Source organism: Myotis nattereri (assembly GCF_964212035.1).
Source record: "Myotis nattereri genome assembly, chromosome: 4".
Lineage (NCBI taxonomy): Eukaryota > Metazoa > Chordata > Mammalia > Chiroptera > Vespertilionidae > Myotis > Myotis nattereri.
Genome location: NC_138079.1, coordinates 13,422,813 through 13,447,178, shown reverse-complemented (window position 1 = coordinate 13,447,178; position 24,366 = coordinate 13,422,813). Strand labels below are relative to the sequence as shown.

The 24,366-nt window shown below is 40.4% G+C and overlaps 1 protein-coding gene across 3 annotated transcripts in view; it reads left to right on the top strand.

The window, feature by feature from the left end:
• CTNND2 (catenin delta 2) overlaps positions 1 to 24,366 on the top strand; it is a 784,675-nt gene that overhangs the window by 590,948 nt on the left and 169,361 nt on the right. For all 3 annotated transcript variants that reach the window (XM_081089970.1, XM_081089969.1, XM_081089968.1), the window contains one exon: positions 6,028 to 6,241. In XM_081089970.1, coding sequence (XP_080946096.1) covers positions 6,028 to 6,241 — 214 coding nt within the window. The remainder of the gene's footprint in view (positions 1 to 6,027; positions 6,242 to 24,366) is intronic.

Below are 24,366 nucleotides of genomic sequence, written 5' to 3'. Positions count from 1 at the left end.
AGCCTTTTAAACAGAGAAAATTACTTAATTTTTAAACATTAATAAGGCATATAAGTATATATAATTTTTAAACCAACAGCAATGAAGAATAACAGTTAACTGGAAACTTATTAAAATCACTGAGTCCAATATACTTCTTTTCAGTTAGATTTCTATAAGCCATTTCTCAGGCATTGTGACTTGGTTTTTCATAAATATCTAAAGCAAGAGAGGTGCTGTATATTATTAGTGCTGCAGACTACTACTTAAATTTACTCTGAGTCTCAGGTCCAGGCTAGTTTCTTTCAGCACTAAACCAGAAGCCCGAAGTTATATCCCTTTTGCTTAAGACCAAATGGATCCTGGAGAGGTATGGAAATGTCTACCCAGGACCTTAACTCTTCGAAGTCCTTATCTCACCTACCGATAGGTTAACAGAAGGCCACTCAGCCTCTTCTCTCTTCTCCCCTCAGCTCTACTCCCTCCCCCTTTCAGATGCAGAGTATCTGAGCGACTTCTCATTGCTTGTTTATTGCTACGAACACCTACAGCCCAGGCCTTCAGGGTCTCACTATCCCTAAAGACAGGTACCCCACAAGGGGAATTCTATTTCTTGTCAAAGTAAATTTTAACCCACTATAACTCATTATCATCATTATAATTTTATGATGACTGTCATGAACTTACAAGCATGGTTGTAACTGGACACGTTATAAATTATTCACTGAGGCTGATATCAATTTAATGAGAACATCTAATATATTGGTAAATATATTTTATTCTCCATACATGCAGATAATGTTAAGAGTAACAAATTTTGTAAGTGGTAAGGCCCCATTTTTTGCAATGGGTGATATTATATTGCATTTTTCTTGTATTTAATTCAGTTGTCTACCTACCTATTTGTTTTCTGATTTAAACAGTATGTGTGTATATATATATATATATATATATATATATATATATATATATATATTCTCGCTTCTAATGAAGGGATAAGGGGAAAAAAAGCATTGCATCCTACTCTTGAATGACTTTTAGATACATTTAGTTCTAAAGTTTAAATTGTAAAAATACTTTAAAGCAGTGGTTTGCATGACAGAGGTGTGGAGGCCGATTTCATTCTCCCTCAACACAAACTGGGTGAGCTTCAGTGATTCTGTGCACACACATCCCAGCCTTCTCCCCAAGAGACTGCATCAGGTTTAAGAACGCCCTCTCTGTAAACACTGGGAGGACAGGCAGGAGAGCAGAGTTTTGCTTTGTTTGATTTGTTAATCCATTTTTAAATTTTTTCCTGGGTATGGGATCCATCAGCCCCCATCTTTCGCTCTCTGTCTAGATCCCTGAAGGTCATAGCTAAGTAGAAAAATGAAAGCTATTGATATAGGAACAATTTACTAAAGTGGACCATTTATCAGAGAATCATATAGTAAATGAATTTAAAACTGTCTACTCAGGTTATGTATGAAGAACTCTTTCTTATCATTCCCTGTGCCTATCAAGTTCAAGGAAGTAACAGACATAAAATTTGTTCATTTCAAATCCAATTCAAGCTACACCTCCCTATGTAGACCTCAACATTGTTTTTATTCAATCATTTCTGTTAATGTAAATAAACCTGAGTCACACAGTCTTAAAAAAGAAGAAAACGCAATGAGCTATCACTTCAACCTACTAGAATGGCCAAAACCCCGAACACTGACAAAACCAAATGCTGGCGAGGAAGTGGAGTAACAATGACTCTCATGCATTGCTGCTTGGAATGCAAAATGATACAGCCACTTTGGAAAAACAGTTGGACAGTTTCTTACAAAACTATACATACCCTTACTGCACAATCCAGCAATCGTGCCCCTTGGTCTTTACTCAGAGAAGTTGAAAACTTTGGTCTACACAAATACATGCAAAGGGATGTTTATAGCAGCTTTATTCATAATTGCCCAAACTTGGAAGCAACCAAGATGTTCTTTAATCAGTGAATGGATAAATAAACTGTGCTAGCCCTAGCCAGTTTGCTCAGTGGGTAGAGCATGGGCCTGTGGACCAAAGGGTCCCAGTTTTGATTCTGGTCAAGGGCACGTACCTCTGTTACAGGCTCCTCTCCAGCCTGGGCCCTTCCCAGGGTGTATGTGGGAGGCAACCAGTTGATGTGTTTCTCTCACATTAATGTTTCTTAACTCTGTCTTTCCTTCTCTCTTCTACTCTCTCTAAAAATCAGTGGAAAAGTATCCTTGAGTGAGGATTAAATAAAAGAAAAGATCAATAAACTGTGCTATACACAGTTAGATAATTCACTACTATATAACTCAGTACTAAAAAGAAATGAGCTATCTATCAAAACATTAAATGCATACCACTAGGTGAAAGAAGCCAATCTGTAAAGGCTACATACTTTATGATACTTTATGAGTTCAACCATATGACATTCTGGAAAAGGCAAAACCATAGAGGCAATAAAAAGATCAGTGTTTTCCAAAGGTTAGGGAGAAGGGTGGGAGGGGTGAACAGGCAGAGCACAGAGCATTTAGGATCGTGAAATTATTCTGTATGATACTATAAGGATGAATACATGAGATTAAACATTTGTCAAGACCCCTAGAATGTGCAACACCAAGAGTGAACCCTAATTTAGATTATGGACTCGGGTGATAATGATGTGTCAGTGCAGGTTCTTCAATTAGAACAAATGTACCCCTCTGGTGGGGGACCTTGATAATGGGGAGCCTGTGCATGCATGAGTACATGTTTAAGAACTGTACTTTTTGCTCAATTTCACTGTGAACGTAAAACTGATCTAAAAAACTAGGTCTATTTAAAGAGAGTAAAAAGGAGAGTCAGATAGAAGGACACTAACAGGTGAAAAACAACTGCACCATTTTTCCATTCATTGATAAATATTTATTAATTTACTATCACGTGCATTTTATTTTGTTTTCCATATATTAGATATATAGCATTTGATTGATTTGTTTTACTAATATTAAACCTAGAATTAGTTAAGATTTGATTTGAAGAATTGTGCATGATGATACTTAGGGGCGTAAGGGAAGAGGGCAAACTGGCTAAAACAAGAGCCCGCCTGCTCTATGGGGAGTGACCAATGGGAAGGATAAATGGGGTGGAGATTGCTTGCCTTTTAGTGGGAGAGGGAATAAAGGTGCCATTTCAAAGAATAGAATTTTCCCTGATAGTTTTTCAAAGAGAAGCTGTACCTCATTAATGTTTAAAATAGGTTTAGCGTCTTATAAGGGTTTAAGGTTGGATACAAGAGGTAATTAGAAGAATAGGTGTGAGGAAAAGTCAAAGGGAGGGAGGATCCAGGAGGAAAGCAGAGGGGAAAGGCGGGGTGCAGCGTCGGACCCCTCCACAGCCACCCAGAGTCCCTGTAAGTACAAAAACCCTGTAAGAGAATTAGAAGTCTGCCTCCTGGCTTCCCTCTGGTCCTGCTGGGAGAGGGGAGGTGGCGGGAGAAGGAGGAAGAAGCTAGGACCCAACCATCACATTTCACATCCAGTGAATGTTTAAATATCAGCTCTGACTACTGTTTGGCCTCAGAAAAACTAAAGGAGGATTACCACATTCTTAGATAAATTTAACCCCAGGAAAACAAAAGTTTTTAATATTGATGATCTGGTGACCACTCCCTCCCCCCCATAAAAACAGCAGAAAGAAAAGTTTATTGTCTTATTTGTGTTTCTCTAAGTAGATTAAAATAGAATTTAAGATTTTGCTATAAATTTGGATATATGGCATTAATTAGGGTCACACTGAATACATTGTGTTCTCATTATGCCTTTAAGAATTGATATTGCATTTGTTTTGAATTCATTTTCCCTTTAGTGCTTTGCAATAATATTTTAATAGCTTGATTCATTATGTTGTATTAATGAGAATATATTATCATAAGTTAAGGATATTAACTATAATAAATAATATAGCTAATCTATAGATAAAATAGATTTACTATACCATCTGCTTTCAATATATAACCAATTGGTTAACTGTGAGAATGGCTTTATTACCTCTTTTTCATGGTTTCATCATTATTAAGATAGCTAAACCCAGGGAATGTTTAAGTAAAGCACACACATGCAAATACACACATAGAGAAAATGACATTCATAGTTTAACTTTTTCATAAAACTGGAATATCCCTCCTGACATACTATAATCAAGTTGATGTTATTTCCCAGCTATATGTAAAAGACACATGTATACAGTGATAAAAACTTTCACCTCCCTTGGATGGGTGCCAAACAGGTCCTTGGTAAAACTGTAAATTGGGAAAAAGTTTTTTTCTGATCCTTTCTCTCTGTTTAAAATTAACCCAATAACCCCTTTAGTCACCTTCCCTGGGTGCTGTCACCACCATAGACTATGCAGGCACCTCAGGGAAATTAATTCCCTTGACAACCAGGTCCTCCCTCTTCCTTTCCGTGTTCTGTTCTTACAGGAAGTAAACACATTCATGCTTTCCATAGATGTGGAGTCTGTGAGTTCTAAGTATTACAACTTTTTGTGTTTTTATTTTATTGATGGATGAAAAGAATTCCTACAGGCACATTCTGAATCATCAGATGACCCATCTTATATCATTTCATTTGTAAGTTGGTGTGGGAAGGTCTGCTATAGCCCCCAGAGATATTCTGACCTGGCCACAGAGGGTCTGGTCTTTTGTTTCCTTTGAAGAGGGATATTACTGGGTTTTGAAAAGCTGAGTGTTAGCTAATCTGAGAAACACTACTGTAACAAGTAATATACTCTCCCTCCTAATTCATTATTTATTGAAAATCTACTCTGTGCCTGGCCTTTTACTTAGAATAGGCATAGAGTTTATGAAACTTGCTCTCCAAGAACATACTTCTAGCAGAAGACAGACAATAACAATAACCATAACAATGAAGTTAGAACATGACAAGTGCTATAAAGAATTCTATAACAGGTTAAATTAAAACAAGAACGCTGGATTGGGGTGGGAGGGCATGGTTCAGATTGCAGTGTTAAATATTGTGGTTGGAGTAGCTTCATAGAGACAGTGGGATTTGAGCATCTTTGAAAGATTTGGGTCATTGAGCCACGTGCCCCAGCACATATGCAGGATGAATGGGTTTTCTATAATAAGAAACCTAAGTAGGGAAGGCGCCATACTATACGCTATCATGCCAAATTATAATCCTTCAGTTTCTGAGGGATACTGAAGTTAAAGAAAGAAAACAATATTACTGAATGGATTGTATTGTTGTTTTTTTTTCATATAAATGCAGAAATATATAAGCACAGCTTTGTAAAAAATAGTCTGTATGTTAACTAGCCAGTTTTTTGCTTTAAATTTTTAAATTGGTCTAAAAAATTAAAGGGTAACACCATCTAGAAACATATTGCAATGTATGTTTTTATCAAAACATCAAAATTTTCTTTGGGTAAAAAGAACACCAAAATTAATTTTGTTGTTGCTATGAATCAAATAACTAAGTTAAGCATAACATACCCAGGTCTTAGTTTTCTGACTAGCTCTCATGGCGACTGACTTTATTTTCCAGGTCTTCTCAGATGAAAATCCTTGTATGAAATCTTCTGGTTTCTCATTTAGCTTCTGGATCCTTTGAAATATTGGGAGCATTTCCCTATTAAGCATAATTTTAACATTTTGTACATCAGTTCTGCAGCCCTTTAAGACAGTGGTTAAATGTGGTCAGTCTTAGGAGTGAAAAGCATTCTCTTGGTCCTCTATCTGCTTCAGGCCATGCGTTGTGGGCATATTTTTACAGAGAGATGGGTCTGAAATCCATTAGAAAGTTAAAATCTCCTTTCCAAAATTCCATAGCTTGAAAGGAAATGCATTTGAATGTTTATCAGTAGGATGTTAAAGCAAGTAAATGCAATAAAATCTAATGAGAGCACACATTTGTTTTCTTTTTTGTTTCTGTGCCTTAATTCAGTTCAGTGCAATTAATTGTAGCAGCTACTTCACATGAAAAAACCGTTTTGATTTAAGAGCCGAAAGCGTCCTCTCTGAGGCACAAGGTGTGTCCTTTGCTCTTTCAGATACGGAGACAAGGAGGCATCCAGCTCCTGGTGGACCTGTTGGACCATCGGATGACAGAAGTCCACCGTAGTGCCTGCGGAGCCTTGAGGAACTTGGTGTATGGGAAGGCCAACGATGACAACAAGATTGCTCTGAAAAACTGTGGTGGCATCCCAGCGCTGGTGAGGCTACTCCGAAAGACCACTGACCTGGAGATCCGGGAGCTGGTCACAGGTAAGAATCCTTATTAACAGCATGACTGTCTCTCAAGATCAATTTCCGTTCTCCAGCATAATAGCAAATGTGGAGAGTCCTGCCTTCTCCGGAGGCTAACAGCCATAAGCAGTTCAAGTAGGTGTTTGCAAATGACGAGTCAAGTGACTAAGAGCATATTCAATGTAACACTTGGAGATTGATCAATTCAATAATTATAATTCCATAAACATAACCCTCACTAAAGTTCTGTGGCCATATTTCAGTCTTTGTCATTTGGCTTAGTACCCACAGGTCATCATTAGAATGGCATTAGTAATGATTAAAGGGGCCATTGCATTCTCACTCAAGCTCCAAGGGCCCTTCCTTTACCTTTATAACTTGTTTCCTAAGTTATAATTCATTTCTTCTATGAATTACTTCTTCTACCTCTGATTTTGTAAGTAACTGTTCTCTTATAGTTTGAAAAAAATGATGATGATTAAAGAGCCTGGTATCTGAGTTATTGCTAAGAAGGGATATATTCTGGTTTATACTGTGGTTAACAACAGAGAACTTATCGTATTTAACAGTTTATTTCAGCTATAAAATATTTATGCCTACAAAGTCCCAAGGTTATATGGTATTAAATATTAAGGAACTTTTCAATTGTGAACATGAGAGAAAGCCTTTCCATAAACATAGAACTTTCGAGTTTTGTAAAATAGAGAAAATTGTCAAAGCCATCTCTTAGAGCCATCAGGATTAATGAATTAGAACATGTAAAGCATTTTGCACATACCTTTCTTGGAATACATACGGACACAGTAAACATCAGCCATTCGCTAGCATCCCTCACTTTGAAAGCGTGCAGTTTTACTTGTTGGAGTGCTAACAACATTGGTGTCCTCAACATGGGATTTTAGATTGCTCTTCTTGATTATACACATGGCTGTTCTGGGTGATATTTGGGTTCATCAAACTTTCCCATTCAAGCAAGTATTTTGCCAGTGGTTTGCAAGGTTGGCTCTCAAAAGTGGATGTTTTAATCATCTAGGATTCCACTGACCTCTGACTTGGCTCAAAAATGTTCTTGTAGCTATGCTGATGAAGTCTGTGTGAATTTGTCTACTTAAGGAAGTACAGTACTCAAGCCGGAGTTATAAATATTTGTTCAATCTTGGTTCAAGACTCGCAGCATCAGCATCTTTTCTTAAAATGTACCTACACCCTTAAAGATTAGTGTCATGTCTCTTTGCCATGATGGATCCCATTGAAAAACAACAAGCACTTTGGTCAAGCTCTACCACTCTAGAAATGGAACTCAGAAATGAGCATCTCTAAGAACAGTCCAGTGTGAGACAAATCGCTTTAAGTAACAAAGTAATGACAAAGCCTTCAAAATATCTGCGCTGGCAGGAATCTGAGGTCTCCTGGAAACCGCAGGGCTCTGCTGACTTCTGCTTAGACACAGCGTCAGTGATGCACATCTAGCCAAAGCTGACTCCACTGCCTGATGCAAAAGGTAAAATGAGGCAGATGAATGCACCTCAGAGGGCCTTAGAGAGTCATGTTCATCTTCTGCACCAGCCTGTGGTCATCTGCCAAAGTGAGCTATTATGAGAGCTTGGAATCAGCGGACTCCCACAGAGCTGGGGGAATCCGGTGTTTTAGTACAGACAAGCCAATTTAACCTCAAGGTCATCCTTAGTTGTCTTTTCTCAAATGCTTTTGCATTTCTACAGGGTCAGGTATGTGCTACGCTTTAGACATTTGCATGTGCAGGGTTGGCGTTAGCTGACCATACCCACACAGGCATGCTGATAACTAACACTAGTGCCCACTGTGATGGGTGTGCCCTGTTCTGAATTGTCGGACTGTATGTTCCTGGCAGCTAGATATTAAAAGGGAAGTCTCTGACTTCCAAACATGTTCACATTTTGGAAACTTAACTAAATGAGCAGCAAGGGAGTCGATGACTCTGGAGGGAGGAACAGAGCATAAGAGTGAAGAGGCTTTCTTCATTTCTTCATTTCTTCATTTCTGTTGTCACAAGCCCCCGCCCCTCCCTCCCCAAATCCTTTTGGAAATTAGGCTGTATATGTATGCAAAAAATTTAAAAAGCAATGGTTTAAAAGTAACAAATATCACTTCCTTCATAATTCTCCAGTGGAACTAATACAGAGTTCAGCAAGGAGTAAGTCCTGAGGACATTACAGGAGCCCCATTAGGACACAATGTGTATTAGCAAGTGCATGAAAACAAATGTGCTGAAAACATTATAGGGGGATAATGAGCTTTGAATACCTTTCTGGATATTTACAAACTAGGGTATTTTGTAAACAAACATTCAAAAGAACAATATTAGTGTTTTTTTTTTAAATTAAGCATATTTATAAACCAGATTTTAGATTAGATCTAGATTCTATATACAGAGGAATCTAGAGTACCAAATTATAAGCAATAAAAGAAAGGAATGATATTGCATAGCTTTAAATTATTTACTGAGTATTCTTTGGCAAACTGTTCGAACAATAATGAAATATTAAAATTGAAGTATTTACATACATTTACATTCAACGCAAACATGCATGCTTTAAAAAACAGCTGCCTGTTTGCACTGCCGTATCTGTTCACAGTAGAATAGATAGTGCCCGTGAGGCCTTGCAATAAATAACTTTCTTCCTATCCCATAATTGCTGTGAGATGATGATCAGAATTTTATTAGAATCCAGTTGAAGCCATTATATGCTAGCCATTACTTGAAATGCGCCAAAGCAAATAAACTTTGATTAGAAATGCTGCATGTCCTTTGGGCTTGACTAATATAATTTTTCTCTCTGTAAATATGGAAATAATCAACCTAAATTTTGAAATGCCCAACTAAAGATTTCAGAGTGCTTTACAAATCATAATAAAATGGGTTTTATTGAACCATAAAACTTAATAAATAAGTTTTATTTTAGTTGAAAGCAAGAGTCCTTATGATTTCTACTTCTTCAAGAATGGAGTGTATTCTTTGATCTTATGCTTCGCAGACCCAAATAGTCTTTCCTTTAATTAAGGAACCAGAGCTCACTTTTACCTACTTCCCTTAGTAGTTTTAGGTTAGTTGTTTAGTCTCCAAGGTTCTGGTATAAGTTGAACTATGTTCCCCCAAAATTCATAGGTTGAAGTGCTAACCCATAGTCCCTCAAAATGTGACTCAGATGTAATGAGTTATGTTAGCATACTAGAGGAGAGTGAACCCTTAATCAGATAAGGCTGGCGTCCTTTTGGAAGGGGGAAATTTTTTTAACACAGTTACGTACAGGGATAATGCCATGTGAAGATGAAGGCAGAGATCAAGGTGATGCTTCTACACGGCAAGGAACACCAAAGATAGCCCGAAAACCATCAGAAGCTCAGAGAGATGCATAGAACAGATTCTCCTCACAGCCCTCAAAAGAAACCAACCCTGGTGACATCTTGATTTTGGACTTGTAGCCTCCAGAACTGTGAGATAGTCAAGTTCCTGTTGTTTAAGTCATTCAGTCCATGGTACTTAGTTATGGCAGCTCTAGGCAACAAATACAGACCTAAATCCAGACTGTGCATTCTCCTTTTCCCAGTAGTGAGCAAACACATTTACTGGTCATGGAAATAAAGCAATGCAAATAAATGTAAAACCATGATGGTTTAATAGTATCACTGTGTTTAAAATAAATGGGTCCCTATTGGTCTGATTTCTTAATTCATCTTCTTAAAGCAACTACTTGTGAAGGAATAGAAGCAGCAAAGGTGATAATTAGGTACATTGCCTTCTTTTACTTTTTTTAATCAAAGTAATAGACATATGTGGTCCAAAAATAAAATAGTATGAAAATGCTTATAATGAAAATAGCAGTCCCTTGCCTCATCTGTCCTCCCAGATTCCTCACAGGCATTTGGCCTTAGCTTTTGTTTTGTTTTCCTTTGTGGGGTTTTTTTTTTTCATGGTTATTTTATGTATTTAAATAATATGTTTATTTTACTCTAAATCAATTATCATGGGCTTTTCATATTGACTTTCTATTATGATAGAGGAGAATTTTTTTTCCTTTTCATCATTCATGTCTTCTATTTGTTCTTACCAAAATGGTGGGATCATTATCTTTGGTCCTTTTGCAAATTTAATCAGTAACTTTAAAGGTAAGTCTCCAGTTTTTTCATCTAACTCAGACTTTATCTCTTATCACCTATTTTGTAAGATCCGGGTGTTAGTTCTCCTATGTTTTCACCCTTCATATTCACAACCTCTGTCATCATACTTGACCTTTATATTGTTATGGTTTATTGCATTTGCCATCTCTTCTGTTACCATTGTCAATCTTCCAGTATTTTCTGTAGCTTGATTCAAGGACTTGAAAGCCAGAGACAAGCCTTTGCATTATGGTAGAAGGGCAGATCCAGGTGGGACCCAACAGTCACATTACCCCCGACCACCATGGATCCTGTGTGATGCTTGACAAAGGAGTACATTTCTAACATCATATCTGAGTGGATCCTCCACCAACTATGATGCCTTTCAAATCAACTTTGTCCATGATTTCAATCATCATCAATTCCAAAGATTCTCACTACCAGAATCCTCTGTTTGGGGCAGATTTGGCTGATTGCTCTCTAGACTTGCTGCACAGCTCTCCTGGTTTGGAACTTCTCTCTCTTAGATTCCATACCCTCCTCTTTCTTGGTTTACTCTCTTATAAGTTTCTTTTAAAAAGCTGCTTAGAAGATGAAATTGTGAAAATGTCTGTATTGCATCTTCATACATGACTGATATTGGATATAGGTGGATAGATATTTATTTTCTAGTGAATATTTTATATAATTTAATTTTAATCTTGATACTATAAAAAGCCTGTGATGATATATCTAGGTTTATGCCTTTTAAAAAGGTCATTGGTATCAGATACTTCCAACTTAAAGAGTCATGGCCTTCAGTGTCAGAAAATTGTCTTGTTATTTTGTTAAAAATTTCTCCATTTTTTGTGTTCTCTCTGGAATTATTGTTTGTTAGATTTTGAACCTCATGGATTTTTCCTCTAATAAATTTTCTTATATAATTTGGAGCCCTTTGCCTTTTTGTCATACATTCTGAGAGATTTTTCAAGTACCCAATATTTTCCTCAATTTATCTATGAGGGACTTTGGGAGGAATCTAGGGAGATATCATCATCATTATTTCTGTACTTCTAAAATGCTGTGCTATTTTTAATAACCTCTGTTCTTATTTTATAAATATAAACTATTCTTGAATTTCTCTAAGGATGTTATTTAGAACTGAGGTTTGGTTTTCTCTTTATCATGAATCATCTCACTTTTCTCTGGTGTCGTTTTTTTTCTACTTGGCTTTATAGGAGTCTTTCTCATTTTTGCAGGTTTCTTTTAAAGGTGTAGAGACCCTCAGTTCTCTCTTCATTCTTAAGACAAGAGAAATAGAGGGTTTGAGCTTTGTGCACATTGGTGAAGCTTGTTCATTGTGAGCTCAACTCCAGGTGAGCAGGTAGGTGAGCTTGCGTGCTGGGGAGTCCTTGAAATATCCAAATGAGGAAGACTTTTCTCTAATGCTCAGATGTCCACATAGCTTTTTCCTTCTCTCCCAGTGCATTCAACCTCTTTGGAAATATTCTTCTGAGTTGTTTATTTGTGTGGCCTGGAGGGAGGAGTCAGTTACTTACTGGCAGCTAGATGTTCTTGCCACCTAGGTAGGAGTAGAGAATGAGAAGGTGGGCCATTGTTTGCTTCAATCAGTCACCCTTCCATAGCCTCCCTTCTCATTTTTACACACTCATGCCCGTCTTCTCTGAGCATGAGTCTTTCCTGTCCACCAGGACAGCCAGCCCTCACTGGGTCATCAGGGCAGAGGCTCCTCTCTGCATAGTGAGCCGTATTGGCCTCCCCTCAGTTTACCTGCCAGCTCACCTCCCTCTGTTTTTGTATCATGCAGAAATGTGATGAAATTTCTCATCTGCTGAATTATTCCTTCCATTGTCTTCTTTATTCCATTATGTCCCTAATAAAGAATATATTCCCTGCATGAGTTTTGAACAGTTTGATAAGACAGAGTGTAAATAGTACTACATACTACCTTTGTTGCTGATAGAAGCCCCTTTGGAGGCATTGCTTTAGGTCTGTTAGCCAAGTATAGGCTTACTATTTCAAACGGAGTCCTGGGTGTAATGTTAATTAAATATCTTCCATGGAAGGAGACGTTGGAACAGAGAAGCATTTCCCCACTAACATCTTCCAGTCTGTTTTTTCCCTCTTATCCTATTTGCTATGATTGCCCCAAGGCCTGGCTCACATCTCCAAAGCAAGAGCTCAGCATTTTGTCAAGATAGCCTTTCCTTCATCTCCCTGGGGCCTTTTGGTGATGACCTGGAGTCCTGGTGGGCATGTTACTTATTATACCAAGAGGTGCTGAAGTGGGTCAAAGTAGCACATTATTTAAATCAAGTCCAGGGTCAATGTATTCCCAAGATTTAAAATTTAAAACCCAAATATTTCTTATCCCAAATGTCCAACATAGCATATCAGAGGTTCTGCAATAAGTTTTAACAGCATGATAAAGATACAAATGACTTAGAGACAACCAGTAATGAAACACCAGCAATGTAGAGATGCTCTGAATTTTTTTTTCAGTTTTTTTTTTAATTATATTTTATTGGTTTTTACAGAGAAGAAGGGAGAGGGATAGAGAGTTAGAAACATCGATGAGAGAGATCGATCAGCTGCCTCCTGCACGCCCCCTACTGGGGATGTGCCCGCAACCAAGGTACATGCCCTTGACCGGAATCAAACCCAGAACCCCTCAGTCTGCAGGCCGACGCTCTATTCACTGAGCCAAACTGGTTTGGCGTGATGCTCTGAATTTTAATGTAAACCCCACCAAATATCAAATTTCCAAGGAGGAATTAAAAATCAAAGTCCAAATCCACTTTTATGTTGAAGCTCAAAGACATTAAAGTTCAAAGGAATTAAACTCTAAAAATCAATATCTCTTCGCCATTGTGTTTAAGTTCAAAGTCCACAATTTTCAAGTTAAAAAACCATTTTTCCAACTATTTTATTCTGCACAGTCTTTACCAGAAGGATTCTCTGTACCTCTTTGAGGTCTGATTTCTTTCAAAAATGGGGCTGCCTCACACTGGAGTTGGTGCCATACTTTCAGGGCCTCAAAAGCTGCATTATTTCAGTGTCAACTCCCACTTAACTCACTGTTCAAGGGTGTTCAGGAACCCTGGCCCATGACCATCACCTTCAGAAAAGAAGCCATCCCAAACCCTAAGAGTAGTTACCCTAGGCACAGATATTCCCAGAGACCAGTTCTAGCTGAGGCCATGGCAGCCACTCAGCTATGTCTGCATTGGTTACCTATTGCTGCTACACCAAATTGTCACATATTTAGCAGCTTAAAAAATGCAAATTTATTTTTCCCCAGTTTTGGAGGTTAGAGGTCCAACACAAGTCTCACTGGGCTAAAATGAAAATGCCAGCAGAGCTGTGTTCCTTTCTGGGGACTTTAGGAGGCAGTCCTTGCCTTTTTCAGCTTCTAGAGCAGTGATGGCGAACGTTTTGAGCTCAGCATGTCAGCATTTTGAAAAACCCTAACTTAACTCTGGTGCCGTGTCACATATAGAAATTTTTTGATATTTGCAACCATAGTAAAACAAAGACTTATATTTGATATTTATTTTATATATTTAAATGCCATTTAACAAAAAAAAAATCAACCAAAAAAATGAGTTCGTGTGTCACCTCTGACACGCGTGTCATAGGTTCGCCATCACTGTTCTAGAGGCTGCCCATGTTTCTTGACTAGTGACCCACTTCCACTGTCTTCCAAGCCAGCAACATTGCGTCTCTGATGAATCTTCCATGGTCACATTTCCCTTGGACTGCTGCAAGGAAGGATTCTCTGCTTTTAAGGAGCCATGGGATTAGATCGGGCCCACCTGGAAAATCTGGAATAATCTCCAGGATAATCTCCCCATCTCGCCACCCTTAAATTATATCTTCACAGGCCCTTTTGCTCTATAAGGTAACATACTGACAGGTTCTGGAGATTGGGATGGGGACACATTTGGAGGCCCATTATTCTGTCATCCACAGTATCAGCGGGAAGATGAGTAAATGGAGATCTCCTTGGATTTAGTCACTCAGGTGAGGCCAGTCTGATGGTGCCTGGCTTCCAGAGTCCACAATCTGTGAGCTTAACTGAACCAGGAGAAAGAGTCCCAGCAAATGTTTATGCCTTTTGGTATTAGGCTTTCACCAGGTACAGAGAAAATGAGTCCATCCATGCATATTGTCTATTCTTTAGGAAAATGGAATTACAAACATAGTTGTCATCTTGCAACATTTAGAGGCTGGCACCCTCTTTGCTGCAGGGAGTGTGTGACACGACTTCCACTATTGCCTGTTAACAGGCATCCCTCCATTCTGTGTTACAACAGCTATTTCTCTGCTTTGTGCTGTGAAGTCATGAGATCACCTGTCCCTACAAAGGCTGCAGAATCACCTCAACAGTCCCGAACTGAGGCTGCTCTTGGCGTTACAGAAACCTGTGCTTGTTCGTGTTCAGGCCCCGAGGTCCTCATCTTCCAGTCCCCCCTTTTCACTGCTGTGATGGGATGTGTTTCTATGGCTTGTTTCCCTCCACTAGTCCCCTGTAATTTTCCAGAAGGCTCAGTTGAGTTTCTACCTGTTGAACCCTCTTCCTCAGGTAGACACTCTGCTTTTGAATGTATGTAGGGATAGCAGTTTGCTGGAATGCAGTCCTGCCTGCCCTTCACTGTCCCTTTGCTCTCCTACCTGGAAACATTGGTCTAGTGCAGCCGTGGGCAAACTACGGCCCGCGGGCTGGATCCGGCCCGTTTGAAATGAATAAAACTATTGAAAAAAAAGACCGTACCCTTTTATGTAATGATGTTTACTTTGAATTTATATTAGTTCACACAAACACTCCATCCATGCTTTTGTTCCGGCCCTCCGGTCCAGTTTAAGAACCCATTGTGGCCCTCGAGTCAAAAAGTTTGCCCACCCCTGGGCTAGTGGCACATGCATTTCTAACACCCCTCAGGATTCCAGATTGGAGTTGGCAAATTTTTCTGGATTGAGTCAGATGGTAACTATTTTAGCTTGCTGGCCACGGGGTCTCTGTTACAATTCAGTTCTATCTATATTGGGTGAAAACAGTAGTAGATAATATGTAGACAAATGGGCATGGCTATGTTTCAATAAAACTTTTCGTATAAAAGCATATGTCTGGCCCCCAGGCCATAGTTTATAGAACCTTCTATTGCACCCTCTCTTCCATAGGCTAGTTCTGAACAAAATGAAGGTGGAAGCCACATTATTAACCCATTCCAGTAATTACTAGTACTGTTGGAGGCCAGTTTCTAGGCCTCTTTGCCAAGAATTAGGCAGAGGTATTCACCAATGCACAGGCGGCAGTTGGGTCAGGGCAACCCCTAGGACACATCCCATGGAGATCAGGAGAACTGGTGTTCCTGGGGGCCAATCATTCCCACGAGGAGCAAAGACAGAGTTGAGCCAAGCCATGCATGCCCACAAATGACTTGGGTAAGTCCCTCTATCTCCCAGGAGAGGAATGAGGGAAGGGGTGGGAGAAGCCTGTGTTACATTAATTATGCTTCATTCACAGGAGGAAGCAGCAGGCCTGGGGAAGAATCATTCCCCAGCAGCCAAGTGCTGTTAATTCTAATGGGTCCCTGGAGGGGGAAAGAGAATTGTTTGTGTTTGGTCTGCTTTTTGGCCCCTATTCATCTTGTAATCAGCTATGCATTTCACACATTCTTTATAGAGATGTCTGTGTTGGGGTTATCTCTTTATAGCAGGTAGCCCAGTTATGCCAAATGCAGAGGGCAAAAACCAACAATCCTCAGCACTAGATCTGATTCTTAATTTTCTCCCAACCAGGCCAAGTCTAATCAAATTAAGAAATTCAAACCATTAACTTCCTGTCCACCCCCACTCTTTTTTAAAATTATATTTCTTTATTGATTTCAGAGAGGAAATGAGAGGGAGAGAGAGATAGAAACATCAATGATGAGAGAGAATCATTGATCGGCTGCCTCCTGCATGCCCCTACTGGTGATCAAGCTCACAATCCAGGCAGGTGCCCTGGGACAGAATCGAAACTGGGACCCTTCAGTCTTCAGGCCAACGCTCTATCTACTGAGCCAAACCGGCTACGGCCACCCCTACTCTTAATCCTAGAGATTGAAACAGCTCTAGGCTGTGTGTCTAACCCAGCCGTGGGCAAACTACGGCCCGCGGGCCGGATCCGGCCCGTTTGAAATGAATAAAACTAAAAAAAAAAAAAGACGGTACCCTTTTATGTAATGATGTTTACTTTGAATTTATATTAGTTCACACAAACACTCCATCCATGCTTTTGTTCCGGCCCTCCAGTCCAGTTTAAGAACCCATTGCGGCCCTCGAGTCAAAAAGTTTGCCCACCCCTGGTCTAACCCATTCATTCATTAAACCAATATTAGTTGAGTGTCTACTACGTGGCAGCGACTTTGAGGTGCTTAGAATATAGGAGTTGAACACCCAGGTACCTTCTAGCTGTAGACCACTCCTAGAAACCTCTTCCTAATTGCCAATGTGGTGGTGCCTCTGCGCCAAGGAGCCAGATGGAGAAAGTGAGAAAGAAAGGGCACAGTTGGGAGGGGTCTTGGATTTCAATTAACTTATATAAAAAGAAGTGAACTATATGAAGACATGAAGTGTAATTTCAATATCCATTAGCAGAACCACTATGGAATGTTTCATGTTTAAAACTCAGAGACCTGCCTTCCTGGAGGCTGTGTGCGGTGGACAAGATCGACAATAAATCTATAATTTCAAGGAATGGCAAGTGCTATGACAACAAATGAAGCAGGCTAAGGAGATTAGGAAGTGATGGGATTGAAGTTCAATTTCAAAGAAATGAAAAGACCTAAATAATGGTGCATTAACTTAGATGTGAGTTTCCTTCTCCCATAAATAAAGTATGGAGGTCAGTGTTCTAGGGTGATAATGTCTCTCTGTCCAATCATCAGAAACCCAGCCTCCTTCCAGTCACAGAGCACACTTCCCTAGGGTGTGGCTCTCTTATTAATGACCAAGATTGTGGCACCTGTGTTCCAATGAGCAAGACATTTTGATATAAAATATGTTTAAGGGAGTTGTAGTTTATGCTAGTTTATACTAGGATTCTGGTAAGAGACTTGTTGACTGTGTACATCAGTCTTGTAAGCCTTCTTGACTACAGCTGCCAGAGAGTAGGGCACCGGTGGATGTTTCTAGAACTGATATGTCACATTATTTCCTGTCTTTTATATTCTTACTAGAGGCCCGGAGCAGGATCCCTCAGCCTGGCCTCTCACAATCCGGGACCCCTCGGGGGATGTCGGACTGCCAGTTTTAGCCCCTCTCACTACTCAGTAGCGGCAGCACTGCTGTGGAAGCGCCAGTCGTGAACCCGGTGTCTGGCTCCCGTTGGTCAGCTGAACAGTGCTCCCGCTGTGGGAGTTCACTGACCAACAGGGGGAAGTTCCTGCATGGAGTGTTTGCCCCCCTGGTGGTCAGTGAACATCATAGCAACCAGTTAACCAGTTGTTAGGTTGTCCATTTGGTCATTCGGTGACTTAGGCTTTTATATATGTAGGTTGTTCCCCAACGTGCCTAACCTGAGAATCAAAGCGTTCTCTGCATTCTTAAGTCCCAAGAAGGGATAAACAAACATTCATGAACACCCACCTTTTATCAGCCATCGTGCTGGGTGCCCTGAATGCAGATTTAAAAGAAAGTGCTCAGTGTTTCAGCTATAGTTTGGTACATTCCCTAAACCAGTTTCCTTAGCCTGTCTGCCTTACACAGTGATTTTCCAATTCCCCCTAATCAAATCCCAGAGTTTGGGGCCTCGAATCTCGATGCCTGGGAATCTGCATTTTATTACGGCCCTCTTCTGTTCTCATGACCATGCTTGTTTGAAGAACATCACTTTCGATTTTCCCCGGGCAACAGTAACCAGGGTAGGCATCTGAGTGGTGAGGGGTTAGGAGGCATGGATGTGTTTTGAGAGATGCCTAAATCATTTGTTGCTGATAGTAGCTAAAGTATCTAAAAAAATGTGACTCATTCATCATATTTACATCTTAGAATGAATTTAAGGTGACCTTTTATTCAAGTGTGCTTGTTTAAATGAGAGATAAAAAGTGGAGTGACTTCTAGCAAATGTGGCAGAAGTTGCCTACAACAATCCCCTAACGGACAGCCAGCAGTAAGCAACTGTTATTGATGGTACAGTTCGCTGGGGTGGGGCTTGCAACGATCATAGTCCTCAGCTTCCCTACAGTCCTCTTGGGGTTTCATCAGAACCTCAGTACACCCATCCCAGCATATTAAATGTGGTGTCATCAGGTTGTTTGAGGCCATCTTCATTTTTACTCTCCATGCTCACTGGTGCTGGCGATGTGAAGTGTACCTGTGCTTGCCTACAATTAAGTTCAGAGTGTGCCAAAATGTTGTAAAGGTTCAAAGAAAAGTATTGCCAAGAGCATTTTGTTCTGTTTTGTTATTTGCCTGATGGAAATGCACAGCTCATTTTACTCGTTAGATCTGACAATGCATAACCGATTTGTAGTTCTACTTTGTGACTCACTAGTTACAAGTTAATTAAAAACACTTTTCTCTAATTATGTTTGAGAGTTTGCTCTATTTGCTCTACAATTATCACAAAAATTACATTAACTAGTGCTGACGAACACAAACATGGAAATCCCTACTGGATCCTGGAGGAGAGAGGAGAATTAAAGAATGTCTGCATCTCCTGTCCAACACCTGGTTTCCTTTCCAACAGATGTTTTTCTTTGTTATTCCTGATGAAATGTTCAGAATAACTTTCTTCCTTAGAGGGTGAAACTCAGTGTGGTGGGGAGAAACCAGCTTTGTTGGCTTCACTCAGTGAGTCACTCTTCCAATGGGCTGTCCATCATGACTGATGGTACATTTGCCATCACCGCAGCTGTATGCCAGTAGCTAGGTGTCCTCCCAAAGGAATTCACAGAAGAAGAATCTCCCTGAAATGATTTATTGACACAGGTATCTGTAGCATGTAACTGTTTTAAAATATGGAAACTTGAGCGTAAGGACATTCAGCACTGCACATCCAGCAGTCCCAGGACAAGCACATGTAGAACTTAAAATAATGGTACACATGATCCAAGGGAGCCACTTGCCCTACATATCATTTGGCTTTCATGCATGTTGAATTTTTTTTTTTGAGAAAGTGGATTTTAATTCTTGAACTCAGTCCCATTTTCAAGGGGCATACTTGTCTGTTCACAAATATATAGGGTGTCCCAAAATTCATGCAAGATTTGAATTTTGCGTGAGCATTAACAACAAAAAATAAAAGCCTAATTTTACTTGGTTTATTGAATCAGATTCTAATATCAGTTGCCCTTTGATTTCAATCCCTTCAATTTGATAAGCATTACCAAGTATCAGTTATTCCCCAGGAGCAGGGACAATGAAGACCAATGAAGACCACGGCTTTGCGTATGTGCCAGCAAAGCTGTGGAGGCCATTTACCCGATGTGCTATTCCATACATAACCCTATATTGTAAACTTTATGAATCAATAAAAATTTATAATTTTTAATTATAAACCTGTGTTTTCTATCAAAATTACTTCTTGCATCAATTTTGGGACACCCTATAGTTTCCAAAGCTTATCTTCACAGTTATTTAATTAAGAGCAAACATGAACAGGCACTCTGATGTGGTTTCCTAATACAGGTGGCCCCCAAATTACAGTGGTTCGACTTAGGATTTTTTGACTCTTTGATGGTGTGAAAGCTATATGCATTTATAAGCGACCATACTTCGAATTGTGAATGTTGATCTTTTCTGGGCTAGTGATATGTGGTAGATACTCCCATGGTGCTGGGCAGCAGGGAGCCTCCGCTACCGTAGGACTCGTGATCATGAGAACACACAGCAGGTGCTCCATGGTGTGCTCGCTTGCCTGTATTTTTTGGATATTGTGTTCAGAGCACGTTTAAGGTAGGCTAGGCTAAGCTGATGTTTCGTAGGTTAGGGGCATTAAGTGCATCTTTGACTCATGTTATTTTCAACGTAGGATGGATTTATCAAGATGTAACCCCATCATAAGTCAGTGAGCATGTGAAATTTATTATTTAACCATATTTATGTTCATAAGTATCAGTAGGAAAAAGGTGACTTCCATCCCTCACCTTTTATGTTTTGAGATTTTTAAGATTAGGAAACATTCTCTTCCATCTCTTATTCTTCATTCAAAATTCTTTCCATCTCAATTGAGTGAGAGGCAGTAATGTGCTTGGAGATCTAAGGCTGAGAAATAGGAATTCCAAGGTCAAAAAGCAGTTCAGTGATACAAAGAATTCTTGGATATTAACTGCAGCAGTTTTTGTTTTGTTCTAGTTCTTTGCTTTGTAAGTGCTTTCATAGTCTGGATGGAGTAGATGTTTAATTTTATATTGGTTCCAAGCATGGTTAGGGCAATGAAAGAAAAGAGTGAAAAGGAGAGAGAGAAGAAACGAAATACAGTTGCTTTTCTGTAGCAGTGGAGCCTCAGCTTTGGACTACTTTTCCCAGACAGAGGTGAGCGGAGATGCCTTCCTCTTTGCTCTTGTCCCAGAAGGCACCTACTGGTACATGTGATCACATATCCACACCAACAGGTGCATCATGAGTTAAGGACATTCATAGGCTGGGTGGTGTTAATTTGTTTTACCTTCCATGCCACTTTCAGGAGACTTCCTAATGCCTTGTTAAATAAATGAACAGGAAGTAGAAATTTGTGTTTAACACACAGTTGTGGTTATGCGATGAACACGGATCATTTAGGATTTTCAATCAGTTTGTCAATTTAATAATATTCTGCAAAACAGCCTTGGCTATTAACTTGGCTATTGGAGTGTGTAAACACAGATGTGATGTTTTATTGTCATTTATAAACTTCACATTGAGCATGACTAGGCATTTTTTTTAATCCTCACTCAAGAACATGCTTAGAAGAGGGGAAAGAGGGAGAGTGGAGGAAAGAGAGAGAAAGGCACATTGATCAGTTGCCTTCAGTATGTGTCCCAACCGGGGATCGAAGCCACAACCCAGGTATGTTCCCTGATTGGGAATTGAACTGGCAACCTTTGGCGCACAGGACGACGCTCAACCAACTGAGCCACTCTGGCCAGACATGACTAGGTGTTTTTAACTTGAACCTGATGAAAATGAGATTGAAAAGAAATAGTCATGTGATCCCAGGATGAGAACTCTCCCAAAAGCAAGCCACAGCACTGCTTAAATAAGCCACACAATTCTTGAAAGGAAAGGAATACTTTGCAGTTTGCTGATGAACCTTCAAACACCAGGGTCTTATTAAAAGTCCTTTTATCCCTTGGCATGTCTACATAGCTCTGCTAAAGCTTCCATTAGGGCTGTGATGTAATATAACACGATTTCAGTTGCTATGGAAACAGCTATATCTATGCAAATTACTTTTTAAAAAATTATTAGGCCACAAAAAGTCTGCCTGACATGAAATTTGCAAGGCCTCCAGCCCACAGCTACTCTTGGCATTGTGTCTCCCCTCTAACCATTCCCAATTTATTTATTTTTACTTTATTAACAATTTCTTCTTTAAAAATTAAGTATATTGGGGTGACATTGGTTAATAACATTGTATTTTCAAGTGTACAATTCTGTAACACATCTGCATAATGCATTGTATGTTCACCACCCAAACGCTAGTCCTCTTCCGTTACCTACTTCACCCTCTTTACCCTCTTCTGTGTGCCCCATCCTTCCCCTTTGGTAACCACCATTATGTTGCCTGTGTCTATGAATTTTTTTGTTTTGTTTCTTCATTTGTTGCTTTCTGTTTTATATCCCATGTATGAGTGACATCATATGGTTCTTATCCTTTTCTGTCTGAATTATTTCACTTAGCATAATATTCTTAAGATCCATGAGGTTGTTGCAAATGGCAATATTTCATTCATTTATTTGCCTGAGTAGTATTCCATTGTATATATGTACCACATCTTCTATATCCAGTCATTCATTGAATGACATTTAGGTTGTATCCATGTCTTGGATACCATGAATAATGCTACAATGAACATAGGGTACATATATCTTTATAAATAAATGTTTTCAGTTTTGGGGGCTGGTACCCAGGACAGGGATATCTGGGTCATATATAACCCAGTTTATTTTGCTGTTATCTGTTTTATGCAAATACTGTTGAATTCTTGGGAGGGAGTACTTGCAGGAGGTAAGTTGAAGGAGCTAAGTTGAGGGCAGTCACCTGCATCAGAGTTTTGAGGGCATCTCTGTGCTGTAGAAGAATAAATTTACCTACATGTGGATGGGGAGGAAAGAGACTGAAGTTAAGGAAAATCTACTTAAAATGCCAACTATCTCCCATTCGTCTCTCTCTTCTGAAAAATAAAAGGCACTAGCATGCACACACAAGCATGCACACCCACACATAGGTGTGCACAAGCTTACATAGGCATGCTTACATCTGTATGCCATGCAGGCATACCCCCCTACCCACACACACACGCCAACATGCACACACACACACACACAGGCATGCTTACATACTCACATCATTCAAGGAGCCGCTGGGTTTGTCACACATTTATGTCCCTCACACAGCCCTGCTCACCAGGCACAGGTCTGCATTAGAGTTGCTGTGCCTGGTTTCCTTTGTGTATCTGTTTCACACACTGGGCTTAGCATGAACCTCCACGGTGCTCTCACAGGCTTTGAGTTCTGCTGGACGCCACTGCTCCCCTGGGCACGGCGTGCACTGCTCTGATGGTTGTTATGGTCTCACCTGCTGCTCCCTGGGCAAAGTGCCCCCACAGGTGTCTGCCCTGAGCCCCCAGGAGGCTGTGCTAGGAGGCAGTTTGTGGCCCAGAGAGGGAAAATGGCCCACTGCCCTTTGCATTACAATTCGTTCTGGAGTCCCTGAACAGTGCTGCTTATGCCCCAGGCATTACAAAAATAGCTTTTTCCATCTTTCCCTGGTGCCTTTCTGGTTGCTGGGCCCGAGACATATTCAAGTCATGGCTCCCATTCTGGCCCTTGAGGCCACGCTCCCCATTACTGCATCCTGCTCACGGTACCTGGCGGCTGCTTTTCACTCGCTCACGGCAGTTCTCTCCTTGGAGATTTCCTGCCCCATTTGTCAGTCACTGCCTAGCTCGCCTCCCTCACCAGACACTTGCAGGTCCCCACAGTGCACAGGGCAGGAGTTCTTCCCCAGAACTACGTTCTGCGCCAACATACTAACAGCCTCTGCCAGCCCCTGTCCCCAGGCTGCCAGGAGAGGTCGGTCCTGTCCCAGCTCAGCAGAGGACAGAAGTATCAGCTCAGACGTGCCCTGGCCTCCCCGCTGCATAGGAACTCCCTTTGATTCGTCAGTTTACATCCTTACCGGTGTGCACATTTCACTTTGGTTCTCTGAGGAGCCAGCTCACTCTCCATGTGAACTGGACCAAAAGGTCATCAAAAGTTAACTGGTTTAATTCCAGGTCAGGGCACATGCCCAAGTTGTGGGCTTGATCCCCGGTAGGGGCCATGCAGGAGGCAACCCATCAATGTCTATCACAATGATGCTTCTCTCTCTCTCTCTCACCCCTTCCCCCTTCCTCTCTCTCTAAAATCAATAAAAACATATTTAAAGGAAAAAAGAAAGTCTGCCCAGCTGAGCCCTTGGAGACCAGACTTGGTGAAGGGACTCGTGTTACCTGCCTGGGGGTCGGGGGCATTGACAGATGGGCCCACCCCCTTGCAGGCACCAGGATGCAGAGGTCCCCCACTGCGGCAGGCACACGAGCATCACTTATGCTCCAGTGTGTAAAATTTAAAAGTGAGTTCTCAACTAGTCACAGTTATCTTTTATCTTTCAATGCTTAAATATTAAGTTAGAATTATACCTTCACAATCAACATGTTACATTTTAAGCCCCCATCATCCTACTTTCTTTGCTAGTAACATAATTAGTGCCCTATGCTCAGCCTTCTTTCTGTGGTCAGTGCTCTAAGTTATTTCCTCCAGGAATAGAGTCCTTA